General features: G+C 41.3%; 2 protein-coding genes across 11 annotated transcripts in view; one reads left to right on the top strand and one right to left on the bottom strand.

The window, feature by feature from the left end:
• LOC123513097 (DCC-interacting protein 13-alpha-like) overlaps nucleotides 1-18,638 on the bottom strand; it is a 20,042-nt gene extending 1,404 nt beyond the window's left edge. The window contains exons 1-14 of one of the 2 annotated variants that reach the window (XM_045269961.1): nucleotides 18,156-18,638; nucleotides 17,736-17,894; nucleotides 17,252-17,326; nucleotides 16,629-16,745; nucleotides 16,294-16,416; nucleotides 16,002-16,180; nucleotides 14,270-14,434; nucleotides 13,515-13,700; nucleotides 13,248-13,389; nucleotides 12,850-13,055; nucleotides 3,991-4,097; nucleotides 2,949-2,966; nucleotides 1,867-2,062; nucleotides 1,422-1,608 (exon numbers count right to left, since the gene is read on the bottom strand). In XM_045269961.1, the coding sequence (XP_045125896.1) occupies nucleotides 1,422-1,608; nucleotides 1,867-2,062; nucleotides 2,949-2,966; nucleotides 3,991-4,097; nucleotides 12,850-13,055; nucleotides 13,248-13,389; nucleotides 13,515-13,700; nucleotides 14,270-14,434; nucleotides 16,002-16,180; nucleotides 16,294-16,416; nucleotides 16,629-16,745; nucleotides 17,252-17,326; nucleotides 17,736-17,894; nucleotides 18,156-18,215 (1,920 nt within the window). In that variant the 5' untranslated portion in view covers nucleotides 18,216-18,638. The remainder of the gene's footprint in view (nucleotides 1-1,421; nucleotides 1,609-1,866; nucleotides 2,063-2,948; nucleotides 2,967-3,990; nucleotides 4,098-12,849; nucleotides 13,056-13,247; nucleotides 13,390-13,514; nucleotides 13,701-14,269; nucleotides 14,435-16,001; nucleotides 16,181-16,293; nucleotides 16,417-16,628; nucleotides 16,746-17,251; nucleotides 17,327-17,735; nucleotides 17,895-18,155) is intronic. The other variant, XM_045269962.1, reaches the window with a different exon arrangement.
• Nucleotides 18,639-21,387: 2,749 nt separating this feature from the next.
• LOC123513095 (alsin-like) overlaps nucleotides 21,388-26,085 on the top strand; it is a 41,163-nt gene continuing 36,465 nt past the window's right edge. For 3 of the 9 annotated variants that reach the window (XM_045269957.1, XM_045269956.1, XM_045269951.1), the window contains exons 1-5: nucleotides 21,404-21,631; nucleotides 22,665-22,841; nucleotides 23,046-23,316; nucleotides 23,601-24,793; nucleotides 25,371-25,526. In XM_045269957.1, the coding sequence (XP_045125892.1) occupies nucleotides 21,611-21,631; nucleotides 22,665-22,841; nucleotides 23,046-23,316; nucleotides 23,601-24,793; nucleotides 25,371-25,526 (1,818 nt within the window). In that variant the 5' untranslated portion in view covers nucleotides 21,404-21,610. Of the gene's footprint in view, nucleotides 21,632-22,080; nucleotides 22,219-22,664; nucleotides 22,842-23,045; nucleotides 23,317-23,600; nucleotides 24,794-25,370; nucleotides 25,527-26,085 lie in introns of those variants that run through there. The other 6 variants (XM_045269953.1, XM_045269959.1, XM_045269954.1 and 3 more) reach the window with 6 other exon arrangements.

Raw genomic sequence — 26,085 nt, 5'->3', positions numbered from 1 at the left:
AGGTTATTTATTGTATCAATAATTAGAAACACTGTGCACTCATCTAACACAGATTAATTATTTGTACAAAGAATACACAGATGGAGCAACAAACAATGTAAGAAGAAACTATCTATGGTCAACAATTCAGTAAATGTAAGTAGTGGATGTTTTAACACTATTGTATGGGCCATCATATGAATGCCATACATGTGTGCCTCATCTCAAATCAAGTCAACAGACACAGGCACAATGGCATGAAGGCCATTTCACACTGGAGATGATGCACACAATGCACGCAGTGTGAAGCTACGTGACTTAAAATCGCCTCAGTGTCTTTCCAATAGGAGTGTTCACACCGGATGCAAAACTTTGGGACACATGCCAGCTACACCACATGCACTGATTCCAAGATTGCTGGGCAGGTGATTTTTCTGGCCATAGCATTGATGACTCATGCCCCCTTAAGACTCATGCCATTGTGCTTTCATCTCCAGAGGCACATCTTTTTTTTTGACGACACTGACCTGACACTTCAACTCTCCCTCACTCACTCACTGTCCTTCACCATGAACTGAGGGATTTCCGGTAGTTGTCACCTTGCTTCTTAATATCTTGTTTGTTGAATGATAGAACTTAAGAGAATTGAACTAGAGTCATTCTGAAATACTGTCCAAATTTCCCTCATCCATTTCTAGCTCTTGAATAAGATGACGATATTCATCACATTCCAGTCATTTCATATTAACTTAATATATCCAATTCTTTTCCTCTTATTATTCAAGGCTAAAGATAACATTAATAACTCCTCTTCCTCCATCTCTTCCATGACAGGGGACCATATAGTAAGGTCTTCCTTTGCTGCAGAAGGAACTGCCAAGTCAACCAGCCTCCACCACAGGGAAATGTCTCGCCAGCATCACACATGCCCATAGCAACCAAAGTCAGCCCAACTCTCGTGCGTCGTGTGCCTCGTCTCCAATGTGAAACAGCCTTGATGGTGGCATGGTGGTCATGCCAGGCAGATGGGAGTGCTGAGCTGCTGCACATGACAAATGTGTTAACCTTAATCATTTAAAAGCTTTCAAAACTGAAAGTATCATTTCTAGACGTGGAAACATTGGTGCTGTTGATGGAAGAAGATGGAAGGACAAGAGGACATGAAAAGAAGATCAGGATGAGGCAGTGTGAGAAGGATATTGAAAAATAGTTTTCCACACAGAACGGTGGAAAAATCAAATGCATTGGATAATGGAATTGTTACAGCATATGGTGTGCATAACTCTAAAGAAAAACTAGAAATATGGAGATATGGAGACAGAACACTAAGAGCCCTGCTCGATCCTGTACAATACAACTAGGTAAATACACAAAATTATAAATATAAAAAATAGATTAATTTAAAATGAAAAAGGTAAATAAAGCTAAAAACATTTTCTTACTGTTTCTTGTTTTCTCTTTTTCTCAAATGTCTTCTTCTCCAGTAGCTGTTCATAGGCTGCCTTGGCTGCTACGCCCAGGGCTGAGCACACATCTGTCCCGCTGACGTCTGCTTCATACACAAAACAAGAAAACTTTGTGCCCTCCAGGCCATTATTATCACTCTGCCGCACAATGTACCCAACTAATCTGAGGGAAAGGAAAATGAGCATATTAGTATCATTTCTTGCTCACACAGACTTATATAGTACGGTCATCACCCCATGACAAGAGACAACAATTCTTTCTTCCTACCTACTGTATTCCCCCATTTGTGTTTAGACTCCAAGATACCTATAAAATTTTGCCCCTATGAATAGGTTAACATCTAATGTTTTCCCTTAAATCTTTGGCCTCAGAACTCCAGTTGTTCATAAGGCATAATATGGCAATCAAGTCAGGTCTCACTTGTGGTTTTCAGTGTGAGCAGCCCAGTAGGCAATCTCTTTCAGACTGTGCTGGAGGCGGATGGCACTAGAGGCTGGGTCAGCAAGCACCAGGTGGGTGCTGGTAATGCACAACTTGAGCTCAGTGGTGGAGAAAAGGTTATGGATGGCCCTCGCTGCCAGGATCCTCCGCATCACCTCACACACCACACTCTGACCTGCAGGCACCATAGCACTACAAGTCACCATCAAACAGGCAAGGCTAAAGTGTCATGAAAAGATTCTTCATGTATGTACAATAAAGTTTGTAATCTTGAATAATATACAAACTTATCAGTTAATAGCAAATTTGATATGCAATTTTGTGAGGTAACATATTTCACAACCATTAACCAACATTCTCAGAAAACAACTTTACCTTTCATTTCCACTAACATTACAAATCAGCAATGGTACTAAAGTAATACTACAATAATCTACTGAATTAAGACATGATCTACTGAGGGGATAAGGGTCAAATTAGATTACAGCAGGCAGGACTTACATCAATGCAATAAAAAGCATAAGATATATGGAAAATAATCTGTTGAGGGTACAAGTTATAACAAGTTATAAAGAGCTTATGCATTGTTATTGCAGTTGTCATAACTGACGTCCGGGCAGAGGATTACAAGAAGTAAGATGTGAATGACACAGAGAGGCTTCAGTGGGTTTCCTATCTTAGCATTGCTTCCTTGAGGCTAAACATAATGATGATGATGATGATGATGATGATGATGATGATTTCAGCATTCCTCCATAATGAATCAAGAATGACATAGAGGAACACTCAAAGATACATCATTTTAATGTGTTGAGAGTACAGCTAGAATTCATGAGAGAGAGAGAGAGAGAGAGAGAGAGAGAGAGAGAGAGAGAGAGAGAGAGAGAGAGAGAGAGAGAGAGAGAGAGAGAGAGAGAGAGAGATAGTCATGCACTTGTTGCTGGTAGCTGACTTGACTTGCATATTGAACACACTTATCAGGTACACACACATGCAATGGTTAGCAGGCTCTTGGGGTGAGGTGACTCGAAAGCAAAGACCAGCTCCTGATAACAACTTACCATTTATGAAAGAAACAACTGAAAAAGAGATTTTAAGTTAAATATCACTCAGTGACATAACTGGGCATGGTATGAAAGAATAATTAGAATACACACACACACACACACACACACACACACACACACACACACACACACACACACAAAACAAGTCTGTTATTTGTATTTTTCAAATTACACACATTTTCTTGCCATAAGACTGGTGATGAAAAGCTTAGGAAAAAACAGAACTGTTATGTTGCCAGCACTTCACAGTTACTAACAAAGAAGAAGAGAAAAAGAAAAAGAAAAAGAATATAGAGAATGTGAACCCTGAACCCTGTGCATGAAGTGAGTGCTAGAGGTCAGTGTGAGAGTGAGGGTATGAGGATGTGAAGGTGTGAAGGTGGTGAGATAGTGAAGTGTTACATTCCACAGGTGTGACTGTCAAAGCCTCCTGTACATAGGGTCCAAGAGGAAGCAATAATGGCTTGCATGCTACAGGTTATTCCACCAATCAAACTTCAGCGGCTGGTGCTGGTGCTGCTGCACATTGAACTGCTCTCACAAATTAGTTAAAATTAGCATATAGAAAAACTAGCCAATACCAAACACTATTGCATTAGTTAGTATCACTCTATGAGGTCCACAGATTCTGACTCCATTTTCCAAGGTGAAAGCTTTGACCAAATTGCAAAAGTGTACTTCCAACAACAAACACATTTACCTGAAAAAAAAATTATAAAATGGTCCTATTAGAAAACTAAAATTTGCCTAGTACATATAACCAAAATAAAACTCAAATAACAAATTAGAATACCTGCAAGCCACCCAACTGAAGAATGTCGATATTATTTTCAAGAAACTAAAAGGTGCAAACTTTCTCACACCTGCTGATTGAAGTCACAGCATAGTTACAGTTCTTGAACCAGCAGTTACTCTCTTCCAGCTCCGAAAGTCTAGGCTTGTGTAATATTGTAACTCATTATGTTGTCAGAAATACACCTTGAGTGCTGGAGCCTGGGGAACAGTGCCACTCAAGAGCCACCACTGCCTCACTCACCTCGGTCCACATTGACGCCCATAGAGCCCAGGAAGCGCACCCCAAAGAATGTGCGTGACTCATCCTCCTTCAGCACCACGTCCCCACCAGCAGACTCGTCATTCTCGCTACAACATAGGTAAGCGACTTAAACTTTCTACACTTAAAATTTGCAATGCAGCAAGAACTATGATTTCAAATACAATTGTCAACTCCTCTCTAATACACTCAACCCTCATTTTTCTGGACTAAATGGTACAAGCACTGGTGTTGCCACTACCACCAGAGAGAGAGAGAGAGAGAGAGAGAGAGAGAGAGAGAGAGAGAGAGAGAGAGAGAGAGAGAGAGAGAGAGAGAGAGAGAGAGAGAGAGAGAGAGAGAGAGAGAGAGAGAGAGCAGAAGAGCCATGTTTTGGTTTAAGAAATGCTAATGTAGGGCCTAAGCAAAGAAAGACGCCTTATACAAATGGCCAGCATCGGTGACCTATGACCTCATATGTAGGGAGACTGGGTTTCACAGTGAGGCCCGTGGGGAGAATATAGCACAGGTCTGAAGGAGGAGGACGTGTCGTTGAAGGTCTCGTGTGCAGAGAAGTTTACCACCGCTTAAGTTTACCAGGACACCCCAGACCCGTAACACGTAAGTGAAAGTTAGTGATACTTATTGGTGCACTTCAGAATATTAATAATGTCTGTGACACATTTGATGTGTGCTCAGGACAGTCAGAGACTGTGAACGAGTGCCTTTACGTAATATATATGTATTAACCCTTTCCTTCCGGCAATCGTATATATACGATTGCATCAATGCGTCCGTAGCGACGGCGATCATACCCGTAATCAAGAATTTTCGCGCCTCAATTTTGAGCTCCAAGCGCGGTTTCTCAAGTCAGATGGTGAGTGGAAGTGTCTGGCATGTTTCCACATGTAGTGTTGTCACTATAGCTCTGGAAATTTAGCGGTAACTAAGCTATTTTCCCTTTCTCCGGGCGACACTTGGCAACCCCAGCGACCCACAGGGTGGAAAGCACCATGATAAGTGCGAAGAGACATCCTGATAAGAGCAAAGGATCTCAGATCATAACATGGAGCAGGACAGAACATATGTATTTAGCAGTGCTTCTGAGTTTGAAGACAGTGACAGTGAATATTTAGAAGAAGAAACTGAAGAAAGCGAAGTCATTAGTGAGGACTTGGAAAGTGAAAAAAAAATATTACCTATCATGTGGATGTTATTTATCTTGATTTCCAGAAAGCTTTCGACACTGTCCCTCACAAGAGGCTAATCAGCAAAGTAAAAGCTCACGGCATAGCTGGAAATACCCTGAAATGGTTGGAAGACTGGCTCTCTGACAGAAAGCAACGAGTTGTTATAAATGGAAAAGAATCAGAGTGGCACAATGTGAAAAGTGGTGTTCCTCAAGGCTCTGTATTAGGACCAGTTCTTTTCATTGTTTATATTAATGATATTGATGAAGGAATCACTTGTAAAATAAGCAAATTCGCGGACGACACCAAAATAATGAGCAAAGTTACATCAACGTCACAATGGCAAGAACTACAGTGTGACTTAAATAAACTGACACGCTGGGCAGAAAAATGGCAAATGAAATTCAATATAGAAAAGTGTAAAGTCTTACACATTGGAAGTAACAATGTACAAGCAAAATACGTAATGAGTAATGTACCTCTGGAAAGTGCTGAGAATGAAAAAGATCTTGGTATTGTGGTGTCTAAAGATCTCAAGCCGAGCAAACACTGCACAGAAGCAGTAAAGAATGCAAATAAATTAGTTGGGTTCATTGGAAGAACCTTTGAATTTAAATCAGAAAAAGTTATCCTTACTTTATATAACTCATTGGTGCGTCCTCAGCTTGAATACTGTGTGCAGTTCTGGTCACCATATTACAGAAAAGACATTGAAAAACTGGAAAGGATCCAGCGTAGAGTGACCAAGATGATTCCGAGATTGAGAAACAAGCCGTATGAGGAACGACTGGAAGCATTAAATTTATTCAGCTTAACAAAGCGCAGGATAAGAGGAGACCTAATCGAAGTTTTCAAAATTTTTCAGGGATACAACAACCTTGATGTCAATAAATATTTTACTATTGATCATTCCACCATAACAAGGAATAATGGATTTAAAATTACACCAAAACGCTTTAAAACCCATGAGGCAAAGCACTTTTCTTTAATAGAATAGTTAACATTTGGAATAAGCTTCCTTCAGATATAGTAAACAGTACTTCCATTGCATCATTCAAAAACAAAATTGATAAATATTTAAAGAATAACCCCAACAAGCTCTCTTCTTGTCTGAATAATTAAACATGATACTATATTAACTTTCTTATAGATAGATATGTAGAGTTCACCGTAGGGTGAATAATAGAATCTCCTTTCATCCTTTCCTGTGAAAATTCCATGTCAGTTTTTCCATACTGCATGGTACTTTTCCAAGCTATTTTCCATGCCAGCGAAAGCTGGAGGGAGTGGTGGGTGGGGAGGAGCCTTCTCCTGTACTGTCCTGTCTCTCTTATCTGTAGCCAGTTAGAAGTAGTTACCAAACAGCCTCGAAAGGACCAACAGGTCTGTTGCTGTTTGGCTTTCCTTTGTATTCCTTTGTATTCTTTCATGTTAATTTTTTCATTATCTTCGATTTTATAATAAAATGGTAGAAGGTAACTTGTCAGAGAGAGAGAGAGAGAGAGAGAGAGAGAGAGAGAGAGAGAGAGAGAGAGAGAGAGAGAGAGAGAGAGAGAGAGAGAGAGAGAGATCAACTAACAGGTTGGCGCATGAAAACGTGTGTAATTCACCTCGGTCGCCTACTGGTCACCCAGCCAGTCTTCCCCACTACATGTGCGTGTGTGTGTGTGTGTGTGTGTGTGTGTGAGAGAGAGAGAGAGAGAGAGAGAGAGAGAGAGAGAGAGAGAGAGAGAGAGAGAGAGAGAGAGAGAGAGAGAGAGAGAGAGAGAGAGAGAGAGAGAGAGAGAGAGATGAGAGAGATAATGTTATTTGCCTCGGTCGCCTGCTGGTCACTCAGCCAGTCTTACCCATTACGTGTGCATGTGCATGTGCATGTGCGTGTGCGTGTGCGAGTGTGTGTGTGTGTATTTATTTACCTAATTGTATTTACCTAATTGTAACATACGGGAAAAGAGCTATGCTCGTGTTGTCCCGTCTCCATATCTATTAATGTCCAGCTTTTTCTTAAAATCATGAATATTCCTTGCGTTGACCACTTCCACGTCTAAACTATTCCATGCTTCCACCCTTCTATGAGGAAGCTATATTTTTCACATCTCTCCTATAAGTGGCCATTTTAGTTTTTCCCATGCCCTCTCGACATTCTTTCATTCCACATACACAGATCTTCCCTATCCATTTTTCCATGCCAATCATCACTCTGTATATTGCTATCAGGTCTCCCCTTTCTCTTCTGTTTTCCAGGGTCGGAAGTTGCATTCTTTTCAGTCTGTCTTCATAAGTCAAATCTCTTAAGTCAGGCACCATTTTGTTGCAGCCCTCTGTACTTTCTCTAGTTTCCTTATGTGTTTCTTTAAGTTCGAGCCCACTGTATTGTTGCATATTCAAGCCTCGGTCTTATCATTGCAGTAATTATTTTCTTCATCATTTCTTCATCTAAATATACGAACGCCACTCTTATGTTCCTCAATAAGTTCAATACTTCTCCAATTATTTTGTTTATATGTCTCTCTGGCGATAGGTCATTGGTAATTGTCACCCCAAGGTCTTTTTCTTCATGACTGGTTTTATGTCTTCATTTCCTATCTTGTACATACTCCTGATTCTTCTTTCACTCTTGCCAAACTCTATTTTCTTGCATTTTGTCGTGTTGAACTCCATTTGCCATGTACAGCTCCATTTCCATATTCTGTCCAAGTCTTCCTGGAGTAGTTCGCAATCTTTGTCACATCTCACTTTTCTTAACAATTTTGCATCGTCTGCAAATAGGCTCACATAACTGGACACCCCATCCACCATGTCATTTATGTAGACCGCGAACATTACTGGTGCCAACACTGATCCCTGTGGAACTCCACTCTCCACCAAGCCCCATTCTGATGGTCTGTCCTTAATTATTGTTCTCATTTCTCTTCCTACCAAAAGTCTTCCATCCATTTTAGTAAACTGCCATGCACTCCTCCTACCATTTCAAGTTTCCAGATCAGTCTCCGGTGTGGTACCTTATCAAAGGCCTTTTTTAAATCCAGATATATTCCATCAGCCCAACCATCTCTTTCCTGTATTACATCTATCACCCTCGAATAGTAACATATCAGGTTTGTCGTGCATGAACGCCCTTTTCTAAAACCAAATTGACACTCACAAAGTATGTCATTTTTCTCCAAGAAGTCTGTCCATCTATTCTTCACCACCCTCTCACACATCTTAGCTACCACACTTGTAAGTGACACTGGTCTATAGTTCAATGGGTCTCTCTTGTTACCTGATTTATAGATTGGGACAATGTTAGCTCTTTTCCAGTCTTGGGGCACTACACCTTCCCTTAATGAGGCATCAATTACTTCACAAACTTTTTCTGCCAGTTGCTCCTGCATTCTCTTAAAATCCATCCTGATACCCCATCAGGTCCCACAGCTTTTCTCACTTCTAAACTCCCCATCATATTCTTGATCTCCTCCACAGTTACTTGAAACTCCTTCATAATCCCTTTCTGTTCCATTACCAGTGGTTTGTCAAAAGCAGTCTCCTTTGTGAATACCTTCCGAAAGCATCCATTCATAGCCTCTGCCATTTCCTGGGATCTTCACTGCATACTCCATTTACTTCTAAACTTTCAATACTTTCTCTATTTTTGATGTTGTTGTTCACATGTCTGTAAAAAGCCTTGGTTGGTCTTTACATTTATCAATTATATCCTTTTCTTGTTTCTTTCTTTCTTCTCTTCTAATCAACACATATTCATTTCTTGCTCTTTTGTAACTTTCCCACTGCTTAATCCGTCTTTTCCTTCTCCACCTCTTCCATGCATCCTCTTTTCTTGTTCTAGCCTTTTCACATCTATCGTTAAACCAGTCCTGCTTTCCAACTTCTCTATGTTGTCTTATTGGTACAAATTTTTCTCACCTTCTTTGTATATTTTTATAAATTCCTTCCACTTTTCATTTGCTCCTTAGCACTCTTGAATTTCATCCAATTTGTCTCTTGAAAGAATTTCTTTAGGTTTCCAAAATCTGTCTTGGCATAATTCCATCTTCCCACTTTATATTCTTCATTTCTTCTAGATTTCTCTTCATCTATCACCTTGAACTCCAAAACTGCATGATCACTCTTTGCTAAAGGGCACTCCACCCTCATCTCCTCAATGACCATTGGCTCTGTACTAAAGACCAAGTCCAGTCTTGACGATGCTCCCTCTCCTCCAAACCTAGTATCTTCTTTGACCCACTGAGTTAACACATTTTCCATTGCCAGTGTCAATAGTGTATTTCCCCATGTTGTCTCTGATCCTTCCATTGACCAGTCCTCCCAACACACCTCTTTACAATTAAAATCTCCCATCATTATAGTTCGTTCACAGCCACCCAACATTTCTTCCAGACATGTTCCTGTATCACTTATCATTTCTTCATATTCCTGTACTGACCATGCATTTGTCTTAGGTGGTACGTACACCACTATGTAGTGCCTCTTTTTCCTTCATTAGTTTCTGCTCTGATCTTTAGCACTTCTGCCTTTCCCATACCTTCTTTCACTTGATCCACCTTTATATCTTTTTAACCAGCAACATCACTCCTCCTCCCATCTTACCTACTCTATTTCTTTTCCAAACATTATATTTCCTTCTCCAACCATCATCAGGTCTTCTCCCTCTCTCAGTTTTGTTTCAGTAAGACCCACAATATCTGGGTTCTTGTCCCTCAAGTAATCGTTGAGTTCTAAAATCCCGATATCACTCCATTTATGTTGGAATACATTACATTCCGCTCATACGTAAGTTTCTTTAGTCCTTTCTTGCTGTACTTTTCTGGGTTATGAACCACTTCCTCAGTCTCATATCCAAGATTCTCCAGAAAAACTCTTTCTTCTCCTCTTCTGTCCTCTCTTCATTTTTTTCAAAGCCTCCTTTCTCAACTCATTTAACATTTCTCTTTCCTTTTCACCGAGATCTCTTCTCAACCAAATCTTCCTTGTTGTTTCCTGCTGGGCTAGCCTCCATGACTTCTCCACCAATTCATCTACATCCTTTTGTGACTTAAGTTTGATTCTTATTGGCCTCATACCTTCTCTTGTGAACTTTCCAATTCTATGGAAGTCCTCTATTTCTTGTACTAGGTCTTTTCCTCCTCCTGCACCACATTAATGATATTATTTATCACCTTTTTATGTTTTCTCTCTCTCCATTTTACTCGGTGTCTTATCCTCCTCCACACCAAATATCACCACACATCTCTTTTTGTCTACAGTTTCCCTCACCAATGTCTCATTTGATTTAATAACCTTCACCACTTTCTCAGCAATCTTCTCTTCTATGATCTGTTGATCTATAATTTCAGCAAGGCCCAAAGTTTTCTCCCCAGACTCTTTGATTTCCTTTTCCAGACTTGCAACTTTGTAATTTACCTCCTTTCTTTCCACTTCCTGACTTTTTTTCCATTCAGCCTGCTTCTCCATCACTTTTCCTAGAGATTCTCCACATTTTTCGCAATTCACTTTAATTAGCTTAACTTCCTCTTTCAGTGCTTCATTTTCCTTCTTCATATCGGCACAGTCTTTCATTACATTGTCATAACTCGTTTCCAGGCCCCCATACTTTTCAAACAGTTTTTCAATTTTACCTTCCAACTCCAGAATTTTCTTCACATAAGCGCTCTTCTCCATTATTCCTTGAAATCCTGTGAAGTCTGATTCATCTTTCGAGTTCACGGCCGTGTGTGTGTGTGTGTGTGTGTGTGTGTGTGTGTGTGTGTGTGTGTGTGTGTGTGTGTGTGAGAGAGAGAGAGAGAGAGAGAGAGAGAGAGAGAGAGAGAGAGAGAGAGAGAGAGAGAGAGAGAGAGAGAGAGAGAGAGAGAGAGAGAGAGAGAGAGAGAGAGAGAGAGAGAGAGAGAGAGAGAGATGTTGTTGCCTGAAACTTGATATGAAAAGGGATGAAATCTCTCTCTCTCTCTCTCTCACTGGAAGTGTACAATTTCCCATCCAAGATGAGAGAGAGAGAGAGAGAGAGAGAGAGAGAGAGAGAGAGAGAGAGAGAGAGAGAGAGAGAGAGAGAGTGTATATGTGCGCACGGTGTCATCGCTCTCCGGGCTGTTTCTGGAAGACGGATCACACAGCAGGAGGAAGAGGAATCCTTGATAAGGTATAAACTGAACTTTCAGAGGTCACATCGAGCTACAAAGTACATCATTGTATTCAGAATAACGAAGAGAAAATAATTATTAGTATTCAAACAGTTTTCTGACAAAAATTTACCATTTTTAGCCGTCATAGCAAACGGGAAAATAGTTTAAGCGCCGGAAGGAAAGGGTTAAAGATGTACTGTTGTTTTGCTATTATTATGATGCTCAGCTTTGGATGGTGAAGAGCAAGAGAGAGATGAGTTCGACCTTCATCAAGCGAAGGGCTCTTATCTCTCTTGTTCATTTCACTGGAGGGGCGTGAGTATTGCTATTTACTTAAATTACCGATGTTAAGGTGAATGTTTGTTTCTAGGTTTCGACCAAATATACCAATTGCGTCGACGTGAGGGTCTCATTATCCTGATCATCATCATCATCATCATCTACCGCCTCCTGCGGCGGTAACAACTGGTCTGGGTAATGAAAAAGTTTGGATAACATACATATGGGTCCTTTGTTTGCCAAATATGACCAATTGTGTCCTTAGACTTTTTAGTAACTGCAAAATTTTATCTATTTTTGTTTCCCTGGCCAACTCAACCAAACAAACTTAATCTAAGTTAACCTAACACTAAAGCTAACCTAACAGTAATAGTCGAGTGGGAAAAAATTACATAGCTAGACGTGAAATACAGTCAGTATAGGCTACTACTACACCATGCAGCCATGTCATGCAATGCTCATCAAAATCACCCTGCAAAGTACCATTAAATCATCTGTGTCAATTGTGGAATTGCCACAGCCACCCATCACTCCCCCTGAAATTCTTCATATCAATTTCTGTGTCAGATTCCTGGCTGCTGTAAGGCTTTCAATGCCACGGATATAATCCCCACCCATCACTGCTACACTTCATAACAGCAGCATCTAATGCAGCATCTTTTCACCTTACATTTTTTGTTGGTGTACCTTTACCACTTTTGTGGGATAATCCATCCACACAGTTATTTGGTAGAATATTCTACTTCCTTATCTTTTGATTTACTAATGTCTGACACAGTTCGTTTGACCACATCACACTCCTCACAAACATTCCTAACACTAGCTCTTTTCTCCAATTCTTTTAATCAATTCCAGCTTTTAAGTCACAGCTAGGGCCACTCACTTATGCCTAACACCCTTGGGAAACATAAATAAGAGTTCTAAGGTACTGAAAAATGCACCAACTTGCTCACTGATACCGGACAATACACAGTGTTCACCAGTGTCAACTTGACTTTGTTTAGAACCGCCTGCCACAGTGGCGCTGCCATCTATTGGCCATTTCTGGAAGTGAGCGAGGCGCATGTTGTTTGAATTCATTTATTGGCCCTCCTCACTCAAATTATTAAATTATTATCTGGACACTGTCTAGATAAACAAGGATAAACAAGGGTCGAGTGTACTAACTATTTCATACATGTCATCTGCCTACACCTATTGCATTACAATCAGTAGGTCTCATCTATATGACATAACTTGCCTTGCATCTATTACTCAAGTGTTGTAATATTCACCTGTTCATATCAAGCATCAAGGTTTCCTCAGTGGAAGTGAGAAGGTCAAACATGATTGGAGCATCGGGGGGAATGGCCACTACCTCTGGGGGACTGCTGGTGGCTCCTGTCGAGGCAGTGGAGGTGGTGGTGGCAGTGGAGCTGGCAAGGGTTGGGGTTGGGGGAGTGGAGCCAATGGCAGCAGAAGCAGCATGGAACTTGTCAGCCTATAGTGAATAGAGAGAATCTTATTTGGTAAAGAAAGGAGAGAAAATAATATTCCTAGCCCAAGCATGAAAACAGATTAGAAAAAGCTGATTCAAGAATTGACTCCACTTCAATAGAGAAATTTATATTCATGTAAACATCAACAGGTTAACGAGAAGAGCATTCTCTCTCTTGTTGCATTGTGGACTTACAAAGAACTGTCCCACGCCAGACAGGAGAGACGGAGGAACAACCTTTTCATCCTTGATGTATCCGCCATCCTTGCCTAGATTGTGGATGGTCAGCATCCACTCGTCTCGCTCCCGGTCATTGAGGGCTTGTAGGGTGATGTACCTGGAATACATCCAATGCTAGCGTCATCACCCACCATCATACATGTAGCAATCTTTTCTGCTCTAACACAACATGGCATCATGGCTCTAAGCTGGAAAATAAGGAGACAGGTGGAAGCTTCTCACTTTTTACTGGTGGCAACTTGGAACACATGGAGGCGGTCGTCCGTGTCTGTGGCATGCACCACTGTTGAGGAGTCAATCTCCAGCAACAGCGACCCCACTGCCTCACCCTTGGCCACCCCCATCAGGTTGCCACCTTCCACAAACACGTACTGTCGCTCCCAGGAGCTCATGACACCCATGTACTTCCTGTTGAAGAGTCATCACTGAGTTGCCTGTCTCTGAACTGGTGAGTGTACATGGAAGTAGATGTGGTCACTTCCCCCTCAAAGATAAAAACAATATAAAAGACAATACTTTTCCTGCCTTCCTCTATCCACACTGAAATGACTAACTTCAGTTACACAGAAGAAAGAGAAAAACAAGATAAAGATAAGGAGGGTCCATAGCAGCAAAGTTTGGAAAAGGGGGAGGAAAAGAAAAAATGCAAAGACAAACATTGTAACTTTTGCTGTTGCTGTTCATTCCCAAGGCCACTTCACAAACACCAACTGTAAAAGCTGTTCATATTATCAACCAAACCATAAATTCAGAATGAAAAATCAGAGCAAACTTACTCATCCTCAAGATCACTTTAACAACATTGATTCAAATCGATGCATAAACTCAGGATTAAAAAAATAAATCTCACAAAACCCATAACACCTTCAGTTTCATTTCAATTATATCACTTTCTTAATTAATGGAAAGTAAACATTAGTTTTTGCTAACATTAATCAATATATATCAGAGTAAATGTCCTGATGTGTTTGTCTTACTTCTGCACGTTGAGGTAGCCACTCTTAGTGGTGAGGGTGGTGTCTGGGGGCAGTGCAGCAATGTCCGCAGGAGGCTGAGCGTAATACATGAGCTGGGACTGGGTGATTATGGAGTCGATCAGCTCAAGGGTTTCATTTCTTTCCTTCATTTGGTCCTCATGGATGCTTCACAAATACAAAGAAATACATATCTTAGGGAAAATCTCCCTCTCTCTCTCTCTCACTGGACCTAAACCCAATTCATCTTTAATTTTGCCTTTAGCTTGAGTTAAAGTACAAACATAAAAAGTGAAGGACACAAAACAGCCACAGTAACCATTCAGTACTCATGACAATTCATGGCATATTCCTTCCCTTGGTAAAAGAAAAGTTTTTTTTTCTTTTTTTTCATCTTTTTAGAGTCACCCATCTGTCAGGATGCAACAGAGATAGTTTCTAGTCTCTTACAGATAAGGCATGTAGCACGGTATGGTATGATACGAAATTACAGTACAGTACAAATTTGAGGATGGCAAAAGTACCGTACAATATTACAGTATGATATTTTTCTAATAGTACGGTACGGTATGGAAATACTGTATTTTATTTGTATAGTAAGCCCTGGTTCTTGGCGAATTAATTAGTCTGGCGAAACTACAGCCAAATGTGAATTTCACCAAGAACGAGTTCTTTATACCATATAAATTGCCTAAAAAAATGCCTCAATCAGTCTTTGGTCATTGCCAAAGTCCCTATTTTGACACCTAAAATACCATCTTACGAACTGAAATAAAATCTTTTGCCTTCACATAATAGAACACATGTACAAAACAGACCAATAAACAATAAATAAAGCTAATAAGATATGATGTAAAGGCTGTTAATCCCATTTTTCCACCCGTTTCCCTTGCCCACTTTCGTCCTTGCCACCACCACCATTGTCCTTACCCCCACTGGTGCCACCTGTTGCACTGGTAGAGGCCTTGTTGGCGGTAAATTGCCAGAATTCGTTCCCACGCTAGCAAAACAGAGGGTAGCACAAACAAAATGGCTGAAGGGGACTCTCACATTGCATTCTGATAGGTTTAGAGAGAGGTCTGACATCACTGGGGAGCCGTGTGGTTCATCATGGGGCCGCCAAGTTTGAATTCAAATCGCCAAGCGTGCACTTGGTGGTCCGTGGCCACCGTACCGCCAAAAGGGAATTTTGCCAAGTGTGGGGCTTACTGTACCTTTTTCGTACCCTTTTTGTACCTCTTTTCATACCAATATATAGACAAACACCTGGATGTTGCTTGTGATCAGGACATTCAGGTGACTAATAAAGTGGGTGAGGTCATGTGCCAACACTCCTGTGGGGACCTGAGTGGAGTGACAAGGTCATTTATGTCAGGTCAGTGAGGTCTCAGCCTTCCCAGGGGATTAAGGGTGGAGTGGCAGCCTGTATGCATGGTACGAAATAAGGTATGAAATTACGGTACGATATTTTAACGTACTAGTATGGTATGAGAGTGATTTACTGGTACGGTACTAAATTACGGTATACTGTGTTTTTCTTTGGTACGAATTACGATAAATCAATCGTACCGTACAGTACTATATGCCTTGAATACAGATAGTGTATTTACACATTCAAACACATATAACAAACAAAAAAAACTAAACAAAAAGTCTCAGTTCATCCCAAGCTTCAAACTTATGAGACAGGCACACAAAGTACCACACCAACCAGTGATTCAGGCACAATACACACCTCTTGGCAGACACAGACACAGTGGAAAGAAAATCTTCCAGCTTAGGGACAGAGAGGGTGTCATGGCCCATGTTGTAGTGTGCCCTTGTTGCCACCAGCAAGCCAAGGACTGGTTCCAGCAATGCTATCTTGTGTGAGTACTGAAGCTGGTTCATTTTGGCATAGTAGTGTAGTGCCATCTGTGGAGATATCCAGATTCATAAAATACATATTGGCAGTTACAAGAAAGCAAACATTTTTCTGTTATCATGGACCACAAAGCTTTTTTAAAAGCTCCTCTGAGATATGTCACCTGGTGGAATTTCTTCCTGGTGACATAAACATCCTCGTTTGCCTCACGCCGCTCCATCTCGGGGTCTTTCCGACGGCACCGACTGTAGCGTGAAATGGCTTTCTCCATGTCTAATCCAGCATTCTGCAAAATTTTAAAAATTTTAATTACAAAATGAGAAACAGATTCTTAGACAAATATCTGCTAGAAAGACAAGAATAATTATACAACTTTACTGAAAAATTCAATTACAAAAACTAGAACACATTTCAGGCTCTTCAGACAGCCTGACAATTAATGAAGTTCCCCAGTATCTGTTGAATCTTTTTCAGTGTGTTGCATAATTAATTACTTACTTGATGCAGTGATGCCATGGTGTCCATTTCATGTAACTCTGTGTCTATGAATCTTGACAGAGGATACACCGACCCATCTGCTATTTGAGTGGCAACGATGTGCTCCCATGAACTCATCTGTAAAGTATAACCTATCAAGAATGACCATCTTTATTGGCCACAGCACAAATAATATGACTAATGCAACATTGATTAGCCAAGGACAAGAAATGCCTTTCCTAACATGCACTGATAACCTACCTCTACCCTGTATACTCGTACACCTAGCAACTGCTAAGAGAGTAAGAGAGGAATCACTAGCAAAGATGACACGGAACACCTAATGTCTGTTTGCACATATGCAAGCAGTGCTTTTCTGTTACAGAAGAACAAGCAAACAATTATACATTTTTTGAAAAAAAATAATAAATAAATAAATAAAATAAAATAAATAAATAAAAAATAATATATATGTATATATATATATATATATGTGTGTGTGTGTGTGTGTGTGTGTGTGTGTATATATATATATATATATATATATATATATATATATATATATATATATATATATATATATATACTTTCATATCTGCATTTATTGTTAGGCCAAATAGATAATACAGCCACACGTGCCTCACCTCTGAAATGTGGGAGGCAAATTTCTCCAGGTTTTCAGCCACGGCTTCTCCCTTTTCATTGTCCACTGAAAACTTCTGCAAAGAATGCAATAACTTATTAAAGAGAGAGAGAGAGAGAGAGAGAGAGAGAGAGAGAGAGAGAGAGAGAGAGATTTCTTTACATGAGGCTTAACATTTCTTACTGTGAAAATAATTTACAATTTTTGCATTTTTCACACAAAAGTTGTATTACATAAGTTTCCCCCATAGTATGATGATGTACAAAAAATTCTTCAACTAGACAGGATAAATGCTACTGACAGGACAAATGTTCTAGACTTACTGGAAATCCAGCCAACAAATCCATCTACTTAGACAGTTAAAGAATACAGATTAACTAGCAATGATTTCTGACACTCCTCCCCACTTCACAAGTAAGAAAAAAGCAGTGGTGTTCCTTAAAAAAAAAAAAAAAAAAAAAAAAAAACTGTTACCCTCCACTCACAATGTTCTTGTAAGCCTTGAGGTGTTTTGCCAGGTCTTGGTAAGCTGAGGTCAACTGGTTATGGGCCGCCACCAGCTTTGAGGAGAGCTGGTGTAGGGTGGTCACATAGTCCTTCAGTGCCTGTGAGTCGGCTGCAAACAACCCCACCAGTGTGCGGATCTGAAAGGTTGCTTACATCTGAAGAGGTTCAATGTGGCTTTCTTGCAGTGTTCAAGGGGTACTATGCACTGGTGACAGTTTAACAAGAGTATGCACTGATCAAACTTGGTACACACCTAATTTGGTATACAATAGAGGAAGTGGTGTGTGCAGACAATATTTACAAAGAAACATATGATTACTGATGTTGAGAGACTAAGTTCTGCCAAAATACATTTAGGTAAATACAAGTGGAAGACAAATACACAAACAGACAATTACCTGAGGCGAATCATCGAGGGCATTCTCCAGAGGCAGCTTGTCAAATGTTGGAGACGCCATGGTTCATCAGAGACTCACACTTACACACCAACACAAATACCACTGCCACACACTACCGCACGCTCAACACCACCCAGAAGATTAATTAGGACCTGAGAAGCACTAGATTACGATGCCAAGGAGCACAGCACGAAACAAAACGAAACAGTTATGCTCCCAGGTCTTATTTGCCTGCTGCTAGCCTGCTTGCAATGACTCAGTCTCTACGTCAGCAATCCTTCAATGCTTGTAGCACGCTGAAAGGTGCTGCCCCACTACACTTGATTGTTTGGGAGAGAGGAATGTCTCACAGGCTGGGCAGTGACAAGGCGAGGCAGCAGCTGCAGGTGGGGTGGAGGAGTGTGGCGTGTCACGTATCGTATACAGTCAGACGCACAGACACTGCCACTCACTGCCAGGCTACCAGCCTCGCCCAGCTGGCCAGCTGGCCCTCTACGAACGTGTTTTCGTGATGAAATTGCTCCAAGAACATGTAATATAATCTATATTTAGTTATAATGACAAATTGCTGCTGCTATGTTGTCTGTGATTTACATCATGATAGAAATGGAACAAGGAAAGTCGTCTATATAATTTTAATTTCGCCTGTGGTCTATCTAGTTCTTGCATGCGATCTCTGTGATATTTAGTTCATCTGTTTTGAGACATTTGTCCCTAAATTTTGGATAATTCATGACCTTTAAGGAAACTGGCAACCCAGGGGACCTTTTTTTTTTTTTTTTTTGCCCTTTGCCAGTTACCCCTCCTGCATAATATATATATATATATATATATATATATATATATATATATATATATATATATATATATATATATATATATATATATATATATATATATATATATATATATATATATATATATATATATATATATATATATATATATATATATATATATATTGCTGCGACCCTCCTTCAGCTTCTTCTTCAGGGAGGGGACACCTCACAATCTTCTCGGGATTCGGGGCGTGTGTGTCGGGGAGAAGGACTTTACCTGGGTGGCGCGGCGCGGCTGGGGTGGAGCGGCGGGCAGATCGCTCTCTCAGGCCTGGCTGTCTGCTGCTATAGCACCCACTCTCACTCAGCTCAGTCACACAGAGTGGGGAGAAGGAAACACTTCTTCCTTATTTCTCTATATTACAGCAACTATACACGAGTCACCGGGAACAAGTGGCGGCGGCACAGGACGGGCAGGGGCGGCAACAAAGTACGGGTAACACTTTGTTAGTTCGTCAGGCACTTCACTGTCTCTCTGTCTCTCGTTCACTCTCTGACTGCTCCCCAGAGTACGACTTGTTCCTTCGAGGTCTCTTGCTACACTCCTGTCCTCTGTCCTCGTCGGTGCCACACAGTGCCCCACAGACCACGCCTCCTGTGCCGTCGCACCTGCCAGGCAATGTCCTTACGAGTCTATTTCAGCTTATAAGGTAACGCTATCTACCTTAACCGCTAATTACCAATATATCCCTGATAATGCTGGCTACAAGCAATTCACACATCCATGCCTTATTTACACGGTACCGTATGACAATTATCCCAGGGCTGGCCAGTGCCCTCACCCATACACACACACACACACACTCTTATCTCCCCGTGACCTCCGGGGTCACATCTCCTCCGTCATGGAGGCCTAGCTCAGCGTCCCTTCCATTAAGGTGTGACAGTTTCATAAACACGAGCAACCAACACCTCGTTCACCCTCTAGCTAAAGTCTGCACATATGTACTCATATGTACTACCCATATGTACTCTCTTATGACGCTGCTCCACACTCACACAGGCACACGTATATATCTGGGAGGCTGCTGCAATACACCTTCGCAACAATATATATATATATATATATATATATATATATATATATATATATATATATATATATATATATATATATATACATACACACACACACACACACACACATACACACATTAAGCATATAAGGAAGTTGGAGAGATTGCAGAGAATGGCAACAAAAATGGTTCCGGAATTGGCAGAAATGACCTATGAGGAGAGATTAAAAGAAATGAATTTGCCTACCTTGGAACAAAGAAGAGAAAGAGGAGATTTAATACAGGTTTATAAACTGTTGAATGGACTGGATGAAGTGGATAATGAGCAAATGATGTTGAGAGAGGAAAACTTAAGTAGAACTACAAGATCGCATAGTAAAAAGATAGCCAAGGGAATATGCTTGAAGGATGTGAAAAATATAGTTTCCCACAAAGATGTGAGGAGGTGTGGAATGGTTTGAGTGAGGAGGTGGTGTCAGCAAGGAGTGTGCATAGTTTTAAAGGAAAGTTGGATGTGTGTAGATATGGAGACGGGGCCACACGAGTATGATACCCAGGCCCTGTAAAATTACAACTAGGTGAATACAACTAGGTAAATACACACACACACACACACACACACACACACACACACATATATATATATATATATATATATATATATATATATATATATATATATATATATATATATATATATATATATACATATATATATTTCTCTTTCGTATGTGGTCTAAATGATTACCTATAGCAGGTAATCTATATGATTCTCTTGATTGCATTGGTTGCACAGGTTGCACGTACTGTGCTGTATTGGTTGCATGCAGTCCGTGCAAGCAAACCGCATGCGATCAGGTTGTATGTAACCTAATTGTGTAAATTTAGCAAAATAATGCATAATATAACATAAATTTAGTCTACTTAATCTAACCCGTGCAACCTCCGCAACCACCGTATGTGCAACCACCTGTGGAAGAAGAAGAAAGAAGGAAGAAGAAGGATGGTTGGAAAGGTGACAGGTTGCATTGGTTGCACAGGTTGCATATTGGATGGATGGACAGGGAAGTGTTTCGGTGCATGGATGTGAATGAGTAGTTTGGATCGGTGGAAAGTGCTACTGGAGCATTTTGATCGTATTAACCATCTTATGTATGTTGAGAGATAAAAGAAAACTTTAAGTAATGGATACGGTGACTGTGAAAGTTCTGAATTTCGTGTGGGAGCAAGCATTCCATTATATCGCCTGAGTCACATATTACTTATTAGTCTTATCAAACCAGCATATTTATATTAAATTAACCTAAATTAGACTCGGAAATATTTATTATCACTGATAAAGTTATTTATATTATTATTAAAATTTCCTGAATATAGTAAGGGGCAACAAAACGTGCGGGGCGAGGAAGAGGAGACGGGAGGAGGCTGTCTGTCAACCTCGCTCTCTTCTCTTTTCTCTTTCTCTCTCTCTCTCTCTCTTCCTCCATGTCTCATATATTCAGGTGATTTATTTTTCTGTAGTACGGCAGCTGGCAGGTACTTGTAAATCGTTGCTATGCGTGATGTGAGGTGAGTGAGATGAGGCAGTGAGTGAAACGACATGACACGGCGTAGCGAGGAAGTGAGTGGCCTTGACTCACCTCCTGACTCACTGATTCATTTTTGTGTCTGAGTGCACAATTACTTACTTGAACTGGTCCGGAGAATGAGACACGTTACTTTCCTGTTCAGCTTCCATTTCTTACTGTGTGCTTGAAGTGTTACCTACTTCTGGGATAATTGAACCCTTGTCATTTGTAGTACGTGCACTGCATATATTGAGTTCTTAAATTGGTCTGGAAGGTGAAATACTTTGCTCTTTTGTCTAATTTCCATCTATTGCTGTGTGTGACTCCTGATGATAACTGAACTACTGTTACTTTTTGTTCATTCATTAATTTTTAATGCTTGTTTCGTCTTGACATATTATGCAGTGTGCATTAATGCATGTAACCAGCCAGGGAGGATGACACATTGGATCAAGATGTTTCTTTATGGGCACATACCTGTTTATCTCGGTGAAGTGTGTTGGTGTAATCTCTCCTCATAGAGCTGATAAGGCAGACGGTAGTAGGGATTGCTATGTCAGTCTAGTCAACAGTGGCCTGCCTGATGAACGTCTCCTCCACACAGTGTTCTTGATTAGTTGTATTGATGATCTTATGTAAGGTTAGCCTGTCTTATCTTATCCATATTCTTTTCATGGTAATTATCTAGAGTAATTTCCTGACCTTAATACTGAATATTAATCTAATCTAGCATTACCCAACTTAACCTAACATAAACGGTAGGACTTTTCCCCATTGGATGCCCCTTTAGTATTGGGGCAGTTCTCCCTCACCTTATCTGTGAGTTGTCCCCCATTAGAAACACTGCTTGTAACAAAATATGCTCAAAGCTTAGCAAACTCCTGACAACCATAACTTCCCTATTACATATAATATGGCAATGAAGTCATAGTGTACACTTGATGCAACAGAAGAATGTGCATTTGATAGGAATAACATTAAGTGAATAACAAAGGAAGAATCTGAAGAATACATTAGATGAGACACCAATAACTCTCTTTGTGATATTATGAGACACTAATAGCTCTCTCTCTGTGACCATTGCAGTGTATGATGGTAGCTACGCATGGGTGGAGGGGAGGTGACCCCAGGAACATGCTCATCGTGCCCACAGAAACAGTGATCCGGGTCGCTGCCTCTCACGACACCACGGTCTTTGTTACAGCAGGAGGAAGGCTGTACATTGGCCAGTACACAGGCCATGAACGAGGCAGCCTGAAGCAGGTACTGGGATCTGTTATGTAATATTTTGCTGTATGTTATATTCACACACACACACACACAAAGAAACAAACACAGTTCTATTCATATACACAAACACACATACAGCCTACTGACACAAGCTACTGCATTCCTTGAACTGAATTCTCCCCAAGACAATGAAGAAGAATACCCAACAATAACAGGCCTTGGTTTAATCCTGCGCAGGTTGAGTTGGGTAGCCGGTGTGTGCGAGATGCAGCTGTGTATCGAGGCCAGGTGGTATTTGTCACGGATGCTGGAGAGGTGTTCACTCGAGACTTGGCAGGGGGAGAGGTACGATCCTTGCCAGTACTGGAGCCCAAGAAGACCTGCACCCATGGCCAGGAGGAGAAGGGCAGGAAGGTGAGGGTGCGGGCAGTGGCAGCCGGCACTGATCACATCCTCTTCCTCAGCGCTCAGGATGAAATTTGGGTTCAAGGATGCGGACCAGCTCTGGGTGAGGCAACTGAACAGGGAATATCTCTTATTGATAGTGGTGGGCCAGTATAGGACTGCAACTTTGTAGTCACTGAGTGCAAGATTCTTTTGCCATTATATTCTACAATGGACAGCATTGTTTTCACACTCCTGATTTTTACTCATAGCTTTAATTATTGTATATATTTTGTGTCAGTTTTCCTTTATAGCTATGATCATTGTATATATCCTCTCAGTTTTCATTAATGTCTGCAACTATTGGTGTGATGTATGAAGGCCTCAGTATGTGCACTCCGTCTGCAGGCTTGTTCACCAACAAGACAGAAAATGAGATCACCAATCCAGCCCGTGTGGACTTCTTCAAGGGGCGGCGGGTGTTGCAGGTGGAGGCAGGGGCTTACTTCACTGTGGCCTTAGTGGAGGCGCTGCCCCCAGTGCACTCTGACCCCTCAGCCGACGGCGACCACATTCCAGATTATGACTCCTTCGTGAGATCCTGTGAGCAGTGTCGGCGGGAGACTGGGGACCGGGTGCTCTTTGAGGAGGCCGATGATGGGTTTGAGAAATGTCCGCTTGGCCTGGCGGTGAGGAAGGATTATGGTGGCCACGACCACCGCTCTGACCTGCTCTCCCCAGCACCAAGTAGCGTCAACATGGACGGCCGCTCCTCTAGAAACAGTGCCTTCCATGAGGATGGGGAGTCGTCGGACTGTGTGGCAGATGATCTGGACCCTACCTCAGGGGAGGCGTCCTGCAATGGTACGGCTCTCAACACGCCAGTTGAGTCTCATTCGGGCATCGAACTGAAGGAGATGGCCCGGCAGCACAAGCAGAGTGTCGGCAGTGACTTTGAGGTGGTGGACTGTGGAGAGGATGAGGTGGATGGCAGTGAGGATGGCACAAGGCGGAAGGGAAGCTCTGGGGGTCCTGGCAGCAGTCTGTTCATCAATGCAGATGCTGCCAGGCAGTTCATCTCCCGCCAGCTATCCTGGATGACCACCAACGTGGACCCAGGGGATTGTGGTGCTCCAGATGCTGACCGTGTCAACAAATACCACATAGACAGTGCCACAGAACTAATAAAAGAGAATGTGGCCAGTGCTGCTAACAGTGCTGCAAGTCTGGTGGCTACAGGAGTGAGGACTGTGAGTGACAAGGTGGGCCAGTTATCTCGACACTTCAGCAGCAGTGAGTGTGCGGACGGAGAACTTCCAGACCTCACCCCAGACTCTGACCCGTTTACCCTGGAGTCTCTGTATACCAAAGTCCCTACACCAAAGATGAGCAAGAGTGATTCGTACGAGTGCAACAGTCTTCCACGCCGTCTGTCGGATGAACTTGCCCGCAAAAAGACTCACTCACGCACTGGGTCAGGTGGCATCAGTTATCCGAAGATCAGCAGAGATGGTATGTTTGCCGTGGAGAAAGGCCCGGAGCAGGTTGCCAAGAACACCAGCCTCATCATTGATGGGGGACGCCACATACTGAACACAGAGGTGAGGCAATGGAGGCATGTAGGAGGAAGTGGCGAAAGGTAGCAGTGGGAATAGAGGAGTTTCTGTACTGTACTGGGCATTGCAGACACACATGGCAGGGTTGTCTATTGGGAAAAGTGGAACAAGATAGCTTTGCACAGTGACAATATTGGAATGAGTGGAGATCACACAGGATGTTTATTTTTGTCTTTTTACAGGGATGGAAAGGCAAATTTTGTGTGTTGGGAAAGTAGAATGAGCAAACAGTTATTTCTATCAATTCATTTTAAACACTGGGAATAATGCGTGTATAAAATTGTGTTTTATAAAGATCCATTGCATGTGCTGAATTTGAATTGATCTTACTTCTTATAATGAAGCTCTCCACTTACCAAGTAGTTGTATGAAGTTAAGTACTAATGTAATGTTATTTACATGCTATTTAATAATAAGTAAGAATTTTGTCTGTAGACTTTTAGAATATCCTTCTTGATTTTTTATTTGTGTCATATTTAATACTGTTTTCTTTTTTTTATGCCTGGGCAGGTTCCTTGTAGATATGTATATAAAGCACTAAAATGTGTATTTGTGTTTGCAGGTGTGGGCATGGGGGTCAGCCAGCAAAGGACAGCTGGGTCTGGGTGACTTGAGCCACCGATCAACACCCACATGCATCACCACTCTCAACCACATGGGAGTGACCAAGGTGGTGTGTGGTACTCACCACACTGCAGCACTCACCATTGATGGCCAGGTAAGTGCAGGTGGTGGTGCCTTGCCTCTGCTTCTCCTACAATGGTCTGGTTTGATGGTGGTGCTTGTCATGAAGTACTCAGAATGTCACAGTTGGTGGTAGTTGTGAGGAGACGTGGGAAGGCTGAAGAAGATTTGGTGAGGACATGTGGAGGAAGACCTGAGAAGGATCATTGTCAGTGAAGAGATGATGCACAGCTGAAAAATGAGGATCTTAGATTAGATGATGATAAATATTTTGTGTTAAATTAAATGATGATAGATTTTTTAGCATGAGGACCAGTATGGATTGTAAGGTTAGGTACCTTTGTCAACTGAAGACAACATCAAAGTAAGGCAAGAAAACTGGTAGATGTTGCGATGTATAGAACATTTGTTGAAGAAAAGAAAGGGAAAGATTTACTGTTGTGTTGATTGGCTGAAGACAAGAAGTGGTGTGCTTTTCACAGATAAATGAAGTTGTGAGTATCTGAGTTATTCTTATTCTTTATAACTGTTTTTGTCTTTTCATTTAGTTTTGTGTAGAAGATGGGACTGCTGACAATGATGACAAGGTGTTA

The sequence above is a fragment of the Portunus trituberculatus genome, chromosome 35 (genome assembly GCF_017591435.1).
Source record: "Portunus trituberculatus isolate SZX2019 chromosome 35, ASM1759143v1, whole genome shotgun sequence".
NCBI lineage: Eukaryota > Metazoa > Arthropoda > Malacostraca > Decapoda > Portunidae > Portunus > Portunus trituberculatus.
This window is presented reverse-complemented; position numbering and strand designations above follow the sequence as displayed.